Source organism: Dermacentor albipictus, chromosome 1 (assembly GCF_038994185.2).
Source record: "Dermacentor albipictus isolate Rhodes 1998 colony chromosome 1, USDA_Dalb.pri_finalv2, whole genome shotgun sequence".
Lineage (NCBI taxonomy): Eukaryota > Metazoa > Arthropoda > Arachnida > Ixodida > Ixodidae > Dermacentor > Dermacentor albipictus.
Window position 1 is genome coordinate 217,389,661 of NC_091821.1, and position 16,736 is coordinate 217,406,396.

At 45.7% G+C, this 16,736-nt stretch overlaps 1 protein-coding gene across 3 annotated transcripts in view; it reads right to left on the reverse strand.

Moving 5' to 3' along the window:
* Positions 1-388: 388 nt before the first annotated feature.
* Positions 389-16,736, reverse strand: part of LOC139054211 (terminal nucleotidyltransferase 4B-like) — a 77,060-nt gene continuing 60,712 nt past the window's right edge. For 2 of the 3 annotated variants that reach the window (XM_070530889.1, XM_070530891.1), the window contains exons 8-9: positions 10,925-11,101; positions 389-2,505 (exon numbers count right to left, since the gene is read on the reverse strand). In XM_070530889.1, the coding sequence (XP_070386990.1) occupies positions 2,073-2,505; positions 10,925-11,101 (610 nt within the window). In that variant the 3' untranslated portion in view covers positions 389-2,072. The remainder of the gene's footprint in view (positions 2,506-10,924; positions 11,102-16,736) is intronic. The other variant, XM_070530890.1, reaches the window with a different exon arrangement.

Below are 16,736 nucleotides of genomic sequence, written 5' to 3' on the forward strand. Positions count from 1 at the left end.
ATTTAGTTGTGGAGTGGGGGAAAGAACATACTAGTTCAATACCCTGGTTTGCAATACCACCTGCCCAGCACCTTAATTTCTAAACTGCACTGCACTTACGGTATTCTTCAAAGCCCATGTTTACAAAGGAATGTTGCTGCACTAGTGGCATTGCTTGCGCATGTTGCTCGCTTTGCCAGGCTGCTATAAAATGCGGCCTTTTCTCTAGTTTCCATGTTCTGAATATCTTGTGTGCAAGCTGTGCTAACAAAGCATGGTGCCTATCATAACGTTAAGAAACCAAGCACCTTTAAATAAATACTAGGCTGGAGCAGTAGCACAGGCACACAAGTTTATAGAGTTCATGCACTACAGAAGCTTGAGGTGGAATGCACTCGATACGTCCAAGTCATGATGATGTGTCTTGTTTATTCTTTTGAAACATTTTTTGATGAGCATTCCCAGCAAAATGTAGTTACAGTGCATAGTTATGAATGCCTTTGCTGGGAGGTTTAAGTAACACAACTGATTTTTACACACAGTGGCAACATGTACTGTAAACTCACATTCGTGTGACTAGGATGACTTGACATAAATGGAAACCACAAGATGTACTTAATATATACATCAGAAGTTTTCGCAAAGCAGCCTAAACCTGGCTGCTATGCCATTTCGCATTCACCTTGTATTTAAACAACATGACCAGGTAGGTGCCCATAAATAGGAGTCACCACTTTCACGTCATAACCGTGAGCAGTGAATGCCCCTCTGGGCACCAAAGCCACAGTGCAAAGTGAATTGCCTGGTAAAAGGAAACTTGCCACCACAAACAATTGTGAGGCAAACAAACACTGCATGTGAGCAGCTTGGTAGGCAGTATCCTATTGGCACACCACGGAACATGGACTAGCTCCTTTTAACAACTGCCACCATCCACTTGCAATGGAGAGCGATCTCCACAGCTGAGAGAGCACAATGTGACACTGCCAAGAGATGGCACACTTTTCACAAAACATAGGACATCCAATGAGAGCCCACTCAAGAACTTGAAATGAAACGTGGAGACTTAAAAGGAAAGAGCAGTACAGTGTCCATTTCTTGAGAAACATTGTCCAAGGCCTTCATGAAGCACCAAGTTTTGAGCACTTCACAACAAACTTGTATAAACAGCCAGTAAGCACAAAAAAACTACACTGAAATTTTAAAAAAAAATCTTCATATATATATCTTTCAAGGACACAGTACTCCTCAATGTCACAGCACTTTGTGGATAGAATTTAAAAAATCCTAGAAACTGTATAGCAGTAGATCAGGAACGAAAAGTTCTTGTCAGCACTGAACAAAAAGCTGCAGTTCTAGTGCAAGGTACAGAAAAAAAAATCCAAACATAATCCCTCAAACCACTGAGTGACCTGCTTTCGTTTTGAACATTGTACATTATTAGTAAAGAAACGGTAGAGGATTGGTTAAAAACATGTACACGATCTACATCAGAACATTAACATGATTATGTACAGAGTCACGAGCACTGTTTTCATGAAACTAAAAAATATACATGGCAATATATTTGTAGATGTGTATACTGTCATCGCTATATACAGACAAAACCACAATAATGACATCCACAAATAAGAATAAATACAATTCGTTGAAAAATCTCTGTACTATAACTTGACCACTCATTCATAATCACACACATGCACAGGTGGGGGGGGGGAGGAAATAAAGGAGGAAAGAGGGAACTAATCCAGCATAGATGCTTACTTAGCCAAACTAAGAGTAGCAGCCCAGCATTAGGCTGCACTTGCATAAATGCAATTTTTTTTGTGTGCAATATTACATTTCAACTTTATCGAATTTTTACTTTTTTTTCTTTTTTTTTCTTTTAGCATACATACAAGACAAACTCATACATTCCTCAAAAAAAAAGTTAATAAATAACTTCATTCAACATAAAAACAAGTCTGTAGCAAAGAGAAAGAAAAAGCCCACAGACAGGTGAAACCAATGGTGCACAGATGGCACAACCGAGCAAGGTCCCAGAGTCGATGGCTGACTGCCACCAGCCACAGCAGTCTACGCAGTACATGGCACTACCTGAAGGAGGCCACTGTGTACACGTCCCGGTGCACAAGGCCCTGTGCCACCAGCACCGTCTCACGGGCAGGCCGACTCAAGTTGCGCTGTCGTCGCCGGGCACTGCTGTTTGAAAAGCCCCGACAGCTGCTGTGCTGCTCGGCTGCCTCAGGAGTGCCAGTCGAGAATTTGCGCTGCTTAGGGAAGAAGGTGCGGCTGGTAGCAAGTTGGCAACCATCAACCAGCTGCCCACCAGCTTCACAAGGTGCTTCAGAGTCCTGGGTCCACACAGCAGCCACGCCATTGGTGCACGTCCCTTGACTCCTGGCAAGTGCTTCACCACTCACGCTGTCACTACCTATGCTTGACCCCGAGCTGTGCTGAGGACTACCACCAAATTGTCCACTGGAAGATGTTGAGCTGCTGTCAGCCTCATTGGTGCCACCCGTCCTGCACAAAAATGTTTGCCCACCACTGTTCACTGCAAAACATTAAAGCTTGAATCCTTGCAAAGGCACTATTTCACACATGCCTTTAAGGGCCAAATGAAATAAGGCACTAGAAAGGACTAAAAATTATTTTCCAGAAGGGTCAGAACATTAAACTTTGCACTGCAGGCTGCCCTTGCAGACCCGTACCAGAGTTCAATGCATTGATGCAAGTCACATAAGAATATTAGCACTGCCACTGTAACACAAGTTCGTAAGATTGGGTTGTCCAGCCCGTGCTCTTATTTGAAAAGTGAAAGGCAGATTTTACTTCCTGTGGCTTTGTATTCATTTACCCGTGACAGCAGTTACTCTTCCAACTCCAAACACTCCAAACCTTGTGTAAACGTTTTGAACTATTAAACTGCAGCATGACAATGACAGTGGTGCAATGGCAACAATGTCAATGTGACTTCATCTTGTGAAGAATGTGTTGGATGTGAATGAACAATGGGAAATGCTGCTGTACTGAAAACCATACTGTAAAGTGTTGCATCGCACACCAGTTATGCTGCACAAGCATATTGTATTGAGTGCTGCCGCCTCCAAAATGCCTGCAGACACCACCACTCTGAGTCAGCATCGTGGACACTACATCGCCCAAACATCGCATCATAAGCTCAGTGGTTGGCATGTCTGTACTCCACTTCATACTTGGCAGGCAATGCTGCAGAAGCTATAAAAGTAGTGCAGTCATAGAAGTCTTACTCCATGTGTTTTGAAGAGCAGTTTTTAATCTGCAAAGCTTTCTTAGGGTGTCTATTAAGTTGACATTTCCAAATTCCCAGAGTTTTTCAGGTTTTCCCCGAGTATCCTTGCAAAACTCCCCGAGTGACAGAACTTTGTTTTATGTCAAGACGGGCTGACCCCATGTTGCCTGACGCTGTCACTCTATTAAAAAAAAAAACTAAATCCAGTTTGAATAGCAAGGAGTAGTGTTTATTTTATTCAAAAAGAAAACAGAAGGAAGGGTTTGGCAATACGCACAGCAAATAAAATGGTAATACCCACTGCAAATGGAGTCTAACATTCTCAAATGTGAATGAAAAGGAGATGCATGCAGAAACATATCTTCAAGTGAGCTAGTTCTCTCAACTGATATCAAGCTCATTGGTATGAAGCCCGAACTTTGTCACAAGCGAGATCCTCTTCTAACAGCTGGTAGATCAACCTCACCTGTCCTGACACTCTCTCAGCCCATGCACGACCCCTCAGTGTTGCGTTTCACTGCTTTAAAGAGTTCATTTTGGTTTGGGTGATGGACACAATGGCGTATGCCAATGCTGTTTTTTTAAGCTCAAGCTCCTTCAAAGAAGTGGCGGCAGACTTCCCTTCCCGTTCATTACTCAATGCGTAGGTCCTTTGTGTTCTTGTCTGCCTTCCACTGCACGTTCGCTACACGGACCATTTGAAGCATCCTCTTAGAGAGCTTTACAGTCAAAGTCTGATTTCTCAAACTCCCTAGGGACCGTGAAACGTCCAAAAATCAGGCAGTTAAAAAAAATGAAGGCATATCTTTTACTGCCCTTAAAAGGCCCCTCACCAGGTCTGGTCGTTTTGAGCTGATAAGCGCAGAGCATACAATAGGCAATAACGATCGTAACGCTTTGCAGACACATCGCTACGTGCCACGGAAAGACCTGAAATTTCAAACCGAATGCTGTTTGCCCTTCTACACGCGGCCGCTGCACTCCAAGCCGAAGGATGGTGTACACGTGGTAGTGCGCCTACCTGCACGTGTGTGTGTGTGTGTGTCTAACGTCACTCGTGGTGACATGTGACAGAATTATTCAAAGCAACACCTAGGGAAAACGGGGAAGGCAGGAGATGGAAAAATCAGAACAAGGTGAAAGCAGGAGTTAATGTTTCGACAAGTGGACTTTTCTTCAAGGCCACAGGTTCAAGGCAACATGTTATTTGTGTAATATGTTGCTTGAATAGACAAGTTCAAGCTTAGAGAAATAATAAAACACAAACCGAATGCCAGCATGTTTTTTTGTTTTACTTCACACCACAGCAATAGAGGTACTTCCGCTTCATCTGCTTGTTCCCACCCACATCATGCAGTCATGCGCGCAGACACCGAAACTAAGTCACTTTCTACAGTGTTCCAGCGTGCGATTGTGTTCTGTTGTGCAGCATGAGTGAGCACAATCGTGTGTAGTCATGAATAGTCATGCTATAATTCATGTAGCACTGACTTATACCGCTAGTCAGGTGTCCTCGTGCACAGTGCACAAAATCGTGCGCCGTGTAAAACGAGACAATCACAACAGCTCGCACACGACTCCGTCAGCAGAAGTGCGTCGCACCGCAAAAAAGCGAGGAGGCAAAAAAATGATGGCGGGGCCCCTGACGTATGCATCACACAATCCTCGAGCTCGGGTATGGGAGAAGGCAGGGAAGGAATTTCACTTGCGGAGGCTAGACGAGGCATGTGGAGAAAGCATCTATATTTGCAATGAAGCTCACCTCCTGAAATTATGGGTTCGCGGCACTAAATTATTTCTATCTCGGCTATTACTGAGCCGATTGGAAAATTTTTTGCGGCAGAACGCTCCCTAGAGGACAACAATTTCCAGCATATAACCGAAGTTTGCTGGGTGACCTGGTCAGGGGTCCTTTGAGGGCTCAAATCACCACACGCACATCTTAAGAAGATCTGAAGGCCTGCCAGTACACTTATTGGGCATATCGGTGCTCACACTATGACAGGAGATGGAGGTGCACACATGTACAACTAAGGAATACATACTGTATCCAGTGACAATTGCCTCTTCCCACGCTTGTTATGCTTCACTGCAAATCCATTTGCGTATGCTTCACGGCGTAACATTGCTGTACAGAGGAGATGCTCACTTTCGGCAACCGGCATCATGCAATGCGTCATGCTTTCTGAGCTTCGAAGCCACTCGCAAGGATCACAAAGGCAGAGCCGGTGCCACTGCTGACAGCGGCGAATTCTTTCAAAGAAAAACACGATACCGAATGGCAAGAAGCTTAATAATGAACATCGAAGCAGCTAGGCCTAGTGTTACTGCAGTAGTGGCTACGGCTGCCAGCGCATCTGCGTGCGAGAGTGCCGATTTGAGGCAGTCAGGTAATCAAAACGGCCGCAGTGGTGGCTTTGATTAATGCCATTAGTGCATGTTAGACGAAACAGCATAAGCGCGCGTCTGGGAATTTAGCTCTAAACTGACTTTGCACAGCACAGTTCAAATTGAACACGCTTGCATAGCAAAGGTCACGTGAGCTGTACTGGCTGCTCCATTCAGTCACTCTGAACTGTAGATCTGCAGCACCGATAGTTTTGGCGGTTTTGGCATCCAAAACCACCCTGTACTTACTATCGTGTAGCTCAGATACGGGCGTAGTACATGTATGCCATTTGCAATTCTGCACTGTGCGTACAGCTGTGCAAATTGAGAACGCACTGCCATTTGTCAAATTTGTAGTTACATCCTGTGGCAAGTAGCGCCACCTAATGCTTAGGTGTTGTCCAAAACATGGCAGCAATGATTTTTCTGGCTCCTAAAATCACTTCCAGTGCATGCAGCCACGAAGAGCATGCCCTTTGAGATCTGCCATTGCTGGGTCATGGATTTGGACACCGCCTAGTAAAAGCTTTCGAGGTAGGGAGTCCTGTTACTGCAGCCAAGTTTGCGAATTAACAGCTTTATTCTGTAACGGTTCGCTCTGGCTGTTACGTCTCGGTTACGTCACCCGGAGAAAGAATGGAACACCATGCCGCAAGGGAGACCAATGAATGAGCGGCGTTCTGCCACGAGGTCACGTCATAATTTGTTTCTACTTTGGGAGGGAGGATGCTATAGTAACTGAAGGATGTTGCTAATTTGGTAAAAAATATTGGTTTGTATACAACACTTACACATTTAATTTCCAGTAATAACTGAGCTTCCGACACAGACTGCTGATGGTTTAAAGAGACACTAAAAGTTACAATGAAGTCAAGTTAAAGTGATAAAGCGATGCTCTAGTAACCGAGAAATTGTGGTAAATGCATGACAATTTGAGACCCTCCAGCAACATTCCAGCACTAGATAGATGACGAAGGCACTCCTGTCATAATTTATGTCACTAGTACTCAACTACTCGTATTAAAAAGATCATTTCATTAGGTTATAAGACGGAAGAAAATGCTACATGTCTACTTCTGTTCGATTCTGAAAAAAATAACATTTTGACGTTACCCTTCCGTAGTATGCGTGGTCAAAACGTTTCGTTTTCACTCGACTCTGCTCGCTCGACTCAGCGCGGCGCACGCTTTGGAGTTTGTTATTTTGTTATCGCGTCGTGCTGCGCTGGTTCTGCTGGCTCGCGAAACTTGCATTTGGAACAAGCAGCGAGAATGCCACGTCCATGTGATGTGGGATGCGCGAACGGTCTGCGAAACTAGGCCAAGGGCAGTTGCAGTGGCAAATCCAACGCTAGTTATCACTTTGTGCGAACGAGTGAACCTCTTTGTTTGAAGTGGTTAAGTGCCGTACCTCTGCCACAGTGCGTTGGCAAAGAGCTGAAAAATCGCTGCACTTTTGTCCAGAAGATTACGAGTTCAACGCCGACTTACTGAAGTCGTGTGGAGTGCCTTTCAAAGCAATGCTTTCCCATAGCGCTGTTCCGTCAGTCTTGCCTGCATTCTCTGAAGCGCAAGAACAACTGCAGGTCGAAGACGGGGTTGGTGAGTGCGGCATTTGGTTTTTACGAAGGAAAAGCTAAAAATGTGCGAATATGTACAGCCATGACATACAGTTGCCGTCGTAGTAGTACGCAACGTCGCCGGAAGCGCGAGCCCTCAGCAGCAGGTCGCTTTCATCAGTGCTTAAATCGCTGAAGTCGAGCCCAGCATCGCAAGGCAATGTGTCGTTGTCAGGGTCATCCATTGCAACGAGCATCAAAGTTGGCGTCATAAAATAAAAAACCAGCTTATTGTTGCGCGCTTTCCCTTCCACTAGCCACTATAGTTCCGCTTTCGCACTGCTGTCGGCTCTGTCTTAGCTCTGTTTCTGGCCGCGTGTTTGCGTTTTGCGCAGAAAAGCCATAGCGCCATCTGTGGGTGCCGATTTACTCACCGACGGCGCAGTGTCACTATGAGACCATGACGTCACCAATCCTCGATCGGAGGGTGGGCGAGTTGAACTGCGCTAGAGGTACGCGGATGCTTCAGAAAGCATTCTCTCTTGTAATAAGTCTCTTCTTCACATGAAACAAGAGTTTTGAAGTTTCTGGGATGGTATTTCAACAGTCCACGTTGACTTAATATGAACTTTTAATGTCCCTTTAACTTTATCTGTTTTATTGTATATATATATATATATATATATATATATATATATATATATATTTTTTACGCTAGGTGGTGCGGCATATGTTAAGCAATCAAAATGGTTCTTTGCGTGTAGGCCGTGGCTCTAATAGGATTTCGTTTAGCCATGGCTGAGCTTAGGGCGGACGACAACTTCAAGAATCTTTCCACGGCCAAGGAACCGTTCTTAACTGCAGCTTTCTCCTGCACTGTGGAAAAAAATCTTGCACTCCTTTTTTTTAAGTTCCCTCAACCCTAATGACCTCAACCGTAATGACCCTAGCAACAGCACTAATGATGCAAGTGACTGATGGGTGCGACAACCCAATAGCTTCTACATTCCAGATGCACTTCTGAAAACAACCTGTCGCAAAGAACACGCAGCGCACATAGCACTTACGTCGCAGTGTCAACACTAAATCTTGTGGTCCACGATATTCTGGCTCGTCGCAAACCGATCTCACTCCGTTTTTGGACAGCTTAAAATGCCTTTGGAACTCTCCTTCGCTCATGTGGAACATGTCGGGCCGTTGCCTCTCGTCATGTCGTTTTTGGCCAACATTCATCAGCAACACAACCAAAGAAGCTGCTATCAGTGCCTCTCTTGTCATGCCGGCCAGCAAGAGACTAGCAGACGGCCACAGTTGTCCTACCAACCCTCGAGATGATGGTTGCAACCGCGCACGACCCTCGCTCGAGCAAACCACTTCTCTGCGGTTCTGCTCATAGCGGACGACAAAATTGCTGCTAGATGACTGACAACCTTTGCGACAACAAAATTTCTTGTCACGCCCATCCGGGATGATGACAATGAATTGCCGACCAATGACGTTTGCGAGTGTGAACCGGTCCTAAAGTGAACCGTTACGGAATACAACTCCAGCACGCAGCAGGCTGGCTGCTTAACTTATCCCGCCACATTTGCATGGAAAATGTGGGGACTGAAAATTTTACAAATGATCCGATTCTCAACTAACCGAGTTCAAATTGCCAAGGCTTTACTGTACTGCCAAATGAGGCAGTGCTGTATTTTGGGTCTTTTTATCCTCTCTAGTTTGATCCACTGGGTAATTCAATCAGTTTTGTCAATTTCATCAAGGTGACATTAACAGAAGTCTACAGCATTTTTCTTTTGCATTGTGACAGAGCAAGTGGAGTGTGGCACTGAAGAATCAGCTGACTGAACAAAGAATACAATTTGGCAGGAAGAGTGCAGAACATCTTCAGGCAGCCATCTTGTTTATGCACCATTGCTGCAGCTTCTTAACCCTATAACTAAACCTCTTTAAATTTATGCTTCACGAACTGTGCCCCATGACATGTTACATTTTTTTGGGGGTCACAAATGCTAGCAGCAAGGTATTTCTAGCCTTAGTGTTGCATGCTATGCACGAAATGGAGTGTAGCACCTAAATGGACATTGTTGCTTTGGCACGATTTCAACCTACAGCGGCGGTAGCAAGTAAAGTTTTGTTTTCTGTCATATAGAGCCGAATCTTGATATAACGAACCTTGATGTAATAAAATTCCCGATGTAATGAACTATTTTCATTTCCTGATCTTACTTGGATTAAAAACAGTTTTCTTTCGCAATTTAACAAAGTAATTTCGTGAGATGGTTTTGGTTTAACGAAGTTTTTGGCCATCGCAAGCATGAACTTGCGAGTCTGTATAGCTAGTTTATCTAACAAAACTAAAAATGTCGGGCGAGACAAAATTTATTTCAAAAGTCTTCCCGCATTAAAAGTTTGAGCGGCAAAACCGCCGTCAAAGCGCACGTCAGTACGCAGGAAATACCACTGCGCCATTTGTCGAATTGGTAAACAACCTGCAGAAGCAGTGGGCATGCGGCAGCTTGCAGTGGTCCGGAGAAACGCAAGACCTGATGATGCCTTCTCCGCACAAGGGATGGGGAGGGAGTGACCGCAGGGTAACATGATTAAGCATATGATGGGGGGGGGGGGGGTGAAATGTGTGCGTCGCATTTCACGCATACACTCTTCGCGGCAAGTGCAAAGGTACGAGTTGAAATGGTTGGTGCCGTCACACGCATTTTGTTGTTCCCACGTGTCTAGTGTTGGCAGTCACAAAATGTGAAGTTTCCAAAACCAAGCACACATGACGCCAACAAAACTACAAACCTTACTTAGTGCAATTTCTTTGCTATTGTCATCAATGTTCTGCCTTTCTGGCAAGAAATACTTTTTCTTTTTCTTTTCCGAGGACGAATACCCTTATCTTTTTGCACCTTTGGTTTTAATTTGTGGGCACCAGCTGCAGGCACTAAGCGCGGTCAGCCATGGTGTCCAAGATTTACGGCACCGCACGACACAACAGACAGAAGTCTCTGATGCTGTGAGCCCCTTCGAAGCATTGCTCCTGATGCAATCTGCACCGCACACGCTGGCACTCATGTTCACGCTATTATGGCCCGCCCTTCTTGAAATTTGTTTATAAGCACTTACTAACAAGTTACTATCTACAAGGAATGTTCTGGGAATTTGTGAAGTTGTTTTTAATGCTGGAACTTTCAAACCTCGAATTAATGAAATTTGCATTTGAACAAAGTTTTTCGCTGCAAATACAACTTTGTTATATCAAGGTTCGACTGCAGTTAGCTGCAAAGGTATCATGATATGACATGACAGCAGTGCATACCACAGCATAAAGGAAAGAAAGAAAGACTTCGATACTGCATGGGTGGGTAGCTATCCCACTTTCGTAACCCACAAGTGGCTGTTTAGGTTGGAAGCAATCCAATAATGGTTGTCTTTGATTAAAGTATTTACAGTACTTCCTCAGAAGAGCACAGTAAGAAACTAAGTCAATCTGCTACTTTCACAGAAAAATATATGGCACTGTAGCAGGTACAAATCTGCACTAGTTCAAGGCATTATCCAGCCCCTTCTGTGAACTCTTCGAGCTTCAATACCTTAACTGTGCTTCAACTACATGTTTCTACAAGGCAACCAAAGTCTATAGGTGACCATCGCAACATTCTACTAGACCAACACATGAAAACTTGTCCAAACAGCATGAACTAGCACTACTAACTCACCTCTTTCCATGGGACCTATTGTTGGCTTCCTGCCTTGTGCATTCAGGATCGGGAGGCTGAAGTGCAGAAAGCTCTTCATTGTTGTCCACAGGGAACTTCTCTTGAATCCACTGACGGTACTGGATGACCTCGTCAGTCACTCGGATGATCCTACCCAGTATGCTGCAGCAACAGAAACTATTGATTGGTTGTAGCTACGTGCAAATCACAACATTGAAAGTGCTTGTATGCTTAAGGTGATCCCAAGTTCAAACTTCAATTTTTTTTTAAGAAAGCAGTTGTTTTTTGCCCAATTAGATGAGGGATTCATTGGAGAACATCTTGAAGCAAGTATTATGTTCCTGCACTTTCTCTTTGTTAAGATTGTGGGACTTGTAACTGCACCTAGTGTATTTCTTTTATGTTGACCCTTTGTTGCACAAAAAACAAACATGCAAACTGCGGTTTCTTTTACTTTTCTATCTTATCAGCATTGAGAAAAAGCCAAGAAAATTGTTTTCTGTGCTTTCAAGTGCTTATTTCACAAGATACAGAATGTCCACTACAGTGGACAACATGCGCACCAGCTCAGGCGAGTGTACACACTGACAGCTTTCTTTTGGTTCAACAGGCAAACTTTTTGCCACCACATTAACAAATTTACTTCAAAACAAAAGTCTAGACACGGCGCACATTACCCTGCCTTATGGTAAAGGAAAAAAGCGGCCACTTTTGCCAGTAATGCGCAAGCATACCTTGCTGTGACACTGCCAACAACTTATTTTTGGAGGCAAAGGGGTGACTGGACAGGCAAGTGTTGTGGCATGTTGCTTTATGCCACATATCCCTATTCACAGGAATTCCAGAGTGGGGAGGAGAGGGGTACACATGCACGGTGTGAACCCCTTTCCCTCTGCCCCCCTGGCTACACCTGTGATATCTTGCGTGGTGCACAACTGTATGTCGCTTTGCACTTGCCAACCGACATTTCACATATTTGTACAGTAAATTATTTTCAACAGAAGAGACGAGTAGCATTTCAATGACACACGCAATGGCAAATAAACTTTCTTAGGCAGGTGGCTTTCGTTTTGCTGCGGCAGGAGCTGCAGGTAACTCACTCAATCTGCCTTTCTCATGGCGAACGGTGCATGCACCCTGCCCTAGCAGATTAGTCGCGAAACATTTTGGAAAGGCCGGGCGCGGGACCACGTACCGGAAAGTCCCCAGAAAAAAAAAAAAAGTGCTCGGACGTGCGCTGCTGTAAACACTCGTGCCGTCTGCCGCGCTGAAACTGCACTGGTAGCTTGACGTTGGTGCAGTGCCGGAAACGTGCATAGCATAAGACTGCAACTCCAGTTTGAAACAAAGCAGTCAGGGCTTTGTCCGAACTGCACCGTGAACCATGTAGTTGCCCACTTGCACTGACAGCTATCAAGTTTAACGAAAAACCTGTGCGTTACACTTGAGCAACACTTAACATCACATTGCTGATGAAATCTTGCAGCATTGGCCCTCTCTTGCAGGTGGTGGCAGCGCGTGCCCGACTACACGTACTTGTTTAAGAGGCGCAGTAACGATGGGTCGATACGGAACCGACAAGACGCCGACGACTGACTGACTACATGGTTCATGCTGGTGTATATGACAAACATTCAAGGGTTTTTAAGGACTTTCAAGGTCCTGTGTGTGGATTTTCAAGGACCACATGCAGGGCTATAACTATGCAGCCGTCGACTGATTTTCCGGACTTCGAAAATTTGGATATGCCCGATTATTCGGTCAGCTTCGCGGCACCGCCATTCTCCCCATAGACCATAATGTAAAACAACTGCCGAAAGTTCAGACACCTTGCAACCTCTCGTCTGATTTTTCGGACACTCCTTGAGCCAACTCGATCAAGAGCATCATGCACCGACTCTCACCGGTGCATATTTCGACTTGCTGAATGCCATTTTTGTTTTGAATGGAGCCTCGTTGCTGCCCCACGAAGTGGCGCTACTGGAAATCCCCCCTCATCATCATCGTTTCTGCCTGCTTCGATAGAGTGGCTCTACAGCAGTTCCCGTTTCAGCTTAGTAAGCCACGTCAAGACAATCCGGCAGCTGATTTGTTTCTTCGCGCACAACGCTGCGAGCAGGCCATGTTTTTCGTTTATGCTACTGGTGTCGGCATGGTGGTGTTTGCTTTGTGTGCCGTGTCGAGGTTTCGGTAATCCAATGCGGCGTACGGAAACATCGCGTCAAGTGTCTAATGGCGCCGACAGTGCCCGCACAGACTGCGCTGGGGAATGCCGGCAAGCGGGTGCCGGGAGGCCCAAGATTTGTCGCCTTCCGATGTGCTTCCTACTGACGCAAAAAATTTTCTGCCAAGACCTGCGCAGTGGTTGCATTGCAATTCCGGACACCATCTCATTTGACAGTTTCACAGGTGCTGACACTGCTGTACTGCTATGCGCAGAACTGGACGACAGCGAGATCATTCGTCAGGTTTCTGCTGCACCGCCGGACAATGACTCCAAGTCGGAAGATGACGCACCATGTGCTACGCTGTGTTAGATATGGCGCCGTTTCCTGAGGCTACTTCGAGTTCCCCAGACCACATCGAATCGCAGCACGGCTAATTGAGGAATGCAGAAGCAGGAAAGCACATTCCAGAGGAGCGCCCGAGCAGGAGCGCCCGAGCAAACAAGTTGAAGGCCACAAGACACGTGCAAACAAGTTTGCGGCCCCCAGGTCGTGTGCCACCGAGGAATAATTCAATGCTTGACTTTTCCAGAAAGCGAGGGGATAGCACGGCATTGTTGGAAGTAAAGTGGGTGCCAAACCAAGACGGCGGTAATGCGCTGAGACAGCCGGACGTGCCGGGAAGGCCCAAGCGTACCTCTTCATCGCCTTTGAAGAAGACATTTGCTACCGCTGCGCGGCCGTAGCACTGGGAGCAGATGGGCACTCGGACAATGGAGCATGAGCACCCCCCCACTTCTCCTTTGAAGAAGCGCATTACAAGTCTGCGAGGCAAGACCGCAGAGAGCCGCAGGGTGTGACAACGCGATACGGGCGCCAACCATTGGCTGAAAATGGCGTCATCTGAGCGGACTCTCCCATTGGTCGAACATGACGCGACTTCTAGTCCTCGAAGGGTTTAAAAGAAGCATTCCAGAGAGACCTGAGGATTCTGGAGCATTCCCTGATTCCCTGATTGACCTCTCTCGAACTTCTTGCCGCGGGCCGCAGCGTCCGAGTTGCTGCCGGCCCGTAATGACTGTACGACTGTTACTTGTCTCTCACCTCCTTGTAAATAATGTACAATAAATCCTCCCAAGTTTTGTTTTCCGGAGTCCGTCTTTCAACCCCTACAGCTGCCGTCGCATGCGGAGCGTGCACAAGCAGTGACTGTGCTTTCAGCCGCCTATAGTGATCGTACGACCCTCTCCGATATTCAGGCTTATCTGACTGCGCGTAAACGGAACAGTGTGCAACAGCACATTCACGATTTCTTCAAGCCTACTGCCGAGCCCGAATAAGTGCGTGGAAATAAAGAATCTAATTTTTTTTTTTGTAATCTGCTTTTTCAGACACTTGTTTATTCGGACATTTCCGCAGTCCCCGTGAGGTCCGAATAAACGGTCGGCGACTGTACATGCGTGTATAATTATGGAATAATATAATACGTACTGTGTCCCGTGACAATTGCCCCTTCCCACGCTTGTTAAGCTTCACCGCAATACTTCACGTACGCTTCACCACGTATCGCTTTGTTGAGGTGCAGCTGCCTTTCGGGAACCAGCATTATGCAATGCGCCACGCCTTCTAAGCTTCGAAACAATACGCGAGGATTGCAGATGTGGAGTTGGTGCGATTACTGACAGCAGTGAATTCTTTCAATGAAAAACACAGCACTGAACGGCAAGAGCCTTAATAGCGAACGTCGAAGCTGCGAAGCCTAGTGTTGCCACGGTGGTAGCTACTGCTGCCAGCGGATCGGCGTGTGAGAGCGCTGGTTAATTTGAGGCGGCGAGATAATCAAAACGGCGGTGATGGCTTTGATTAATGCTATTTGGGACCTGCGGTCGCGGCAAGAACTCTGGAAAATCTGATAGCGAAGGGTTCTTGCGTCTGAAATTAGAGACGTTCTTATACCTAGACTCTGTGGGACACGTGGTGGAGCCTCAAAGCCGTCCGCACTATCAGGCATTTCACTAAAATGGGGCATCCAGAAAATCGATTGTTGACTGTACACAGGCAACTTCTCCAGCCAACGACACGGCGTCAAAGACAATTTGTAACGAGTCCTCTCTTCTACTCGAGCCAGCAGTAGATCGCGACTTTCGTTCCCTTTCAATAAAACGACAGCCAATTTTCCCTGATTGAAGCACTAATTCCCCGAGTTTTTTTAGTTTTACCAGACAATTTAAAATGCCTGAGAATTCCCCTTTTTTTTTAACCATATCGCAGCGGGAATTCAGGAGGGTTGAAATTTTCTCGAATACAATCACTGGAAGTTTAATAAAAATTTAAATTTAGGAAATTCAAGGATTTTCAAGGATCTCCGAAAATTCCAGGACTTTCAAGGCCTTGAAAACATCTTTTCAAATTCAAGGGTTTTCAAGGGTTTCAAGAACCCGCACGAACCCTGAGACTATTGTGCGCCACTGAAACCATTTTATCAGACCAGGCCGACAACAACTCAACCAACGAATATGAGTTGACGCACTGCGATGGGCTTTCTTGTTGATGGCATCGATAAAATCAGCGTGCCGACCATCATTCGACCGAAACCCGCATGATCGGCCACCGAACTGACAATGCGATAGCTGAAGAGTCTTCGCTTGTATGTATAATTAAGTGCGCTCAAAATGAGTCAAACAGGCCGACCAAGCTGAAATGCAGAAGCTTTAACCCTCTCAGGCCATGCACATGAAGTTTGAGCCAATGTTGATCCTGTTAAGCGAAGGCCTGGCACCGTCGGGTTTATGCATCCACTATAAATACACTAGCAGACCTGAATTGAAATGTAAGCAGTTAGGAAGATAGGATCTGCTTTTATAGTTCAGTTCTGTCCTTACCCATTTGAAATCAGCTACACTGCACTTCGCACGGCGCGTACACAATAAGCCGCAAGCGGCGACACAGCACTGTCCCAACATCTGTACGTTACTATACCCGTAGGCTGCCGGTCGCATTCGCTACGTAGATGGGTGGGTCTATATGTGTTATGCCGACACATTTCTCAATTTCAGAGATGCACTGTTTACATCTGCATCGAACGAGAAACATGAGACAGCGCCTTTTGTAAACAGCAGCATAAACAACTGCCTTGCTCAGTTACCAACAGTGTCAGCTATGGAATCCATATTTTCGCGAGGGAATGACATGGCCTATAAATGAGCACTTATGCGAGCACTGTTTTCTCTAATAATGCTTTATGGCATGTGCCATTGTAAGTATGAAGGGGTTAAAGAAAAGCGAGAATCAGTAATAAATTAACAGCCCGTAATATCCTTATCTAGATCACAGTTGCCGTTGTTTAAGTGGTTCGGCCGCTCATATGGACTCATCTCAGGGTAGAACAACACGGCGCATGTGCGTAAATATGTATGTTTTGCTACATTTTGACATTTCACATCAGCGATGCACCTTTTCTCCAATATTTCACGCTAACAATGATCTGTGGCTGTAGGTGCGAGTGCAAGCAAGTGCAAGCTTTGCTAAACTTCGAAGACTTCTTGAATATGCGAACTGTCTAAATAATGTGCAAAAAGAACACAAAAAAGCAAGCTCCAAGTGCAGAAATCAGCAGCAACAAACTACAAGGTGTCCGTATCGGCAAA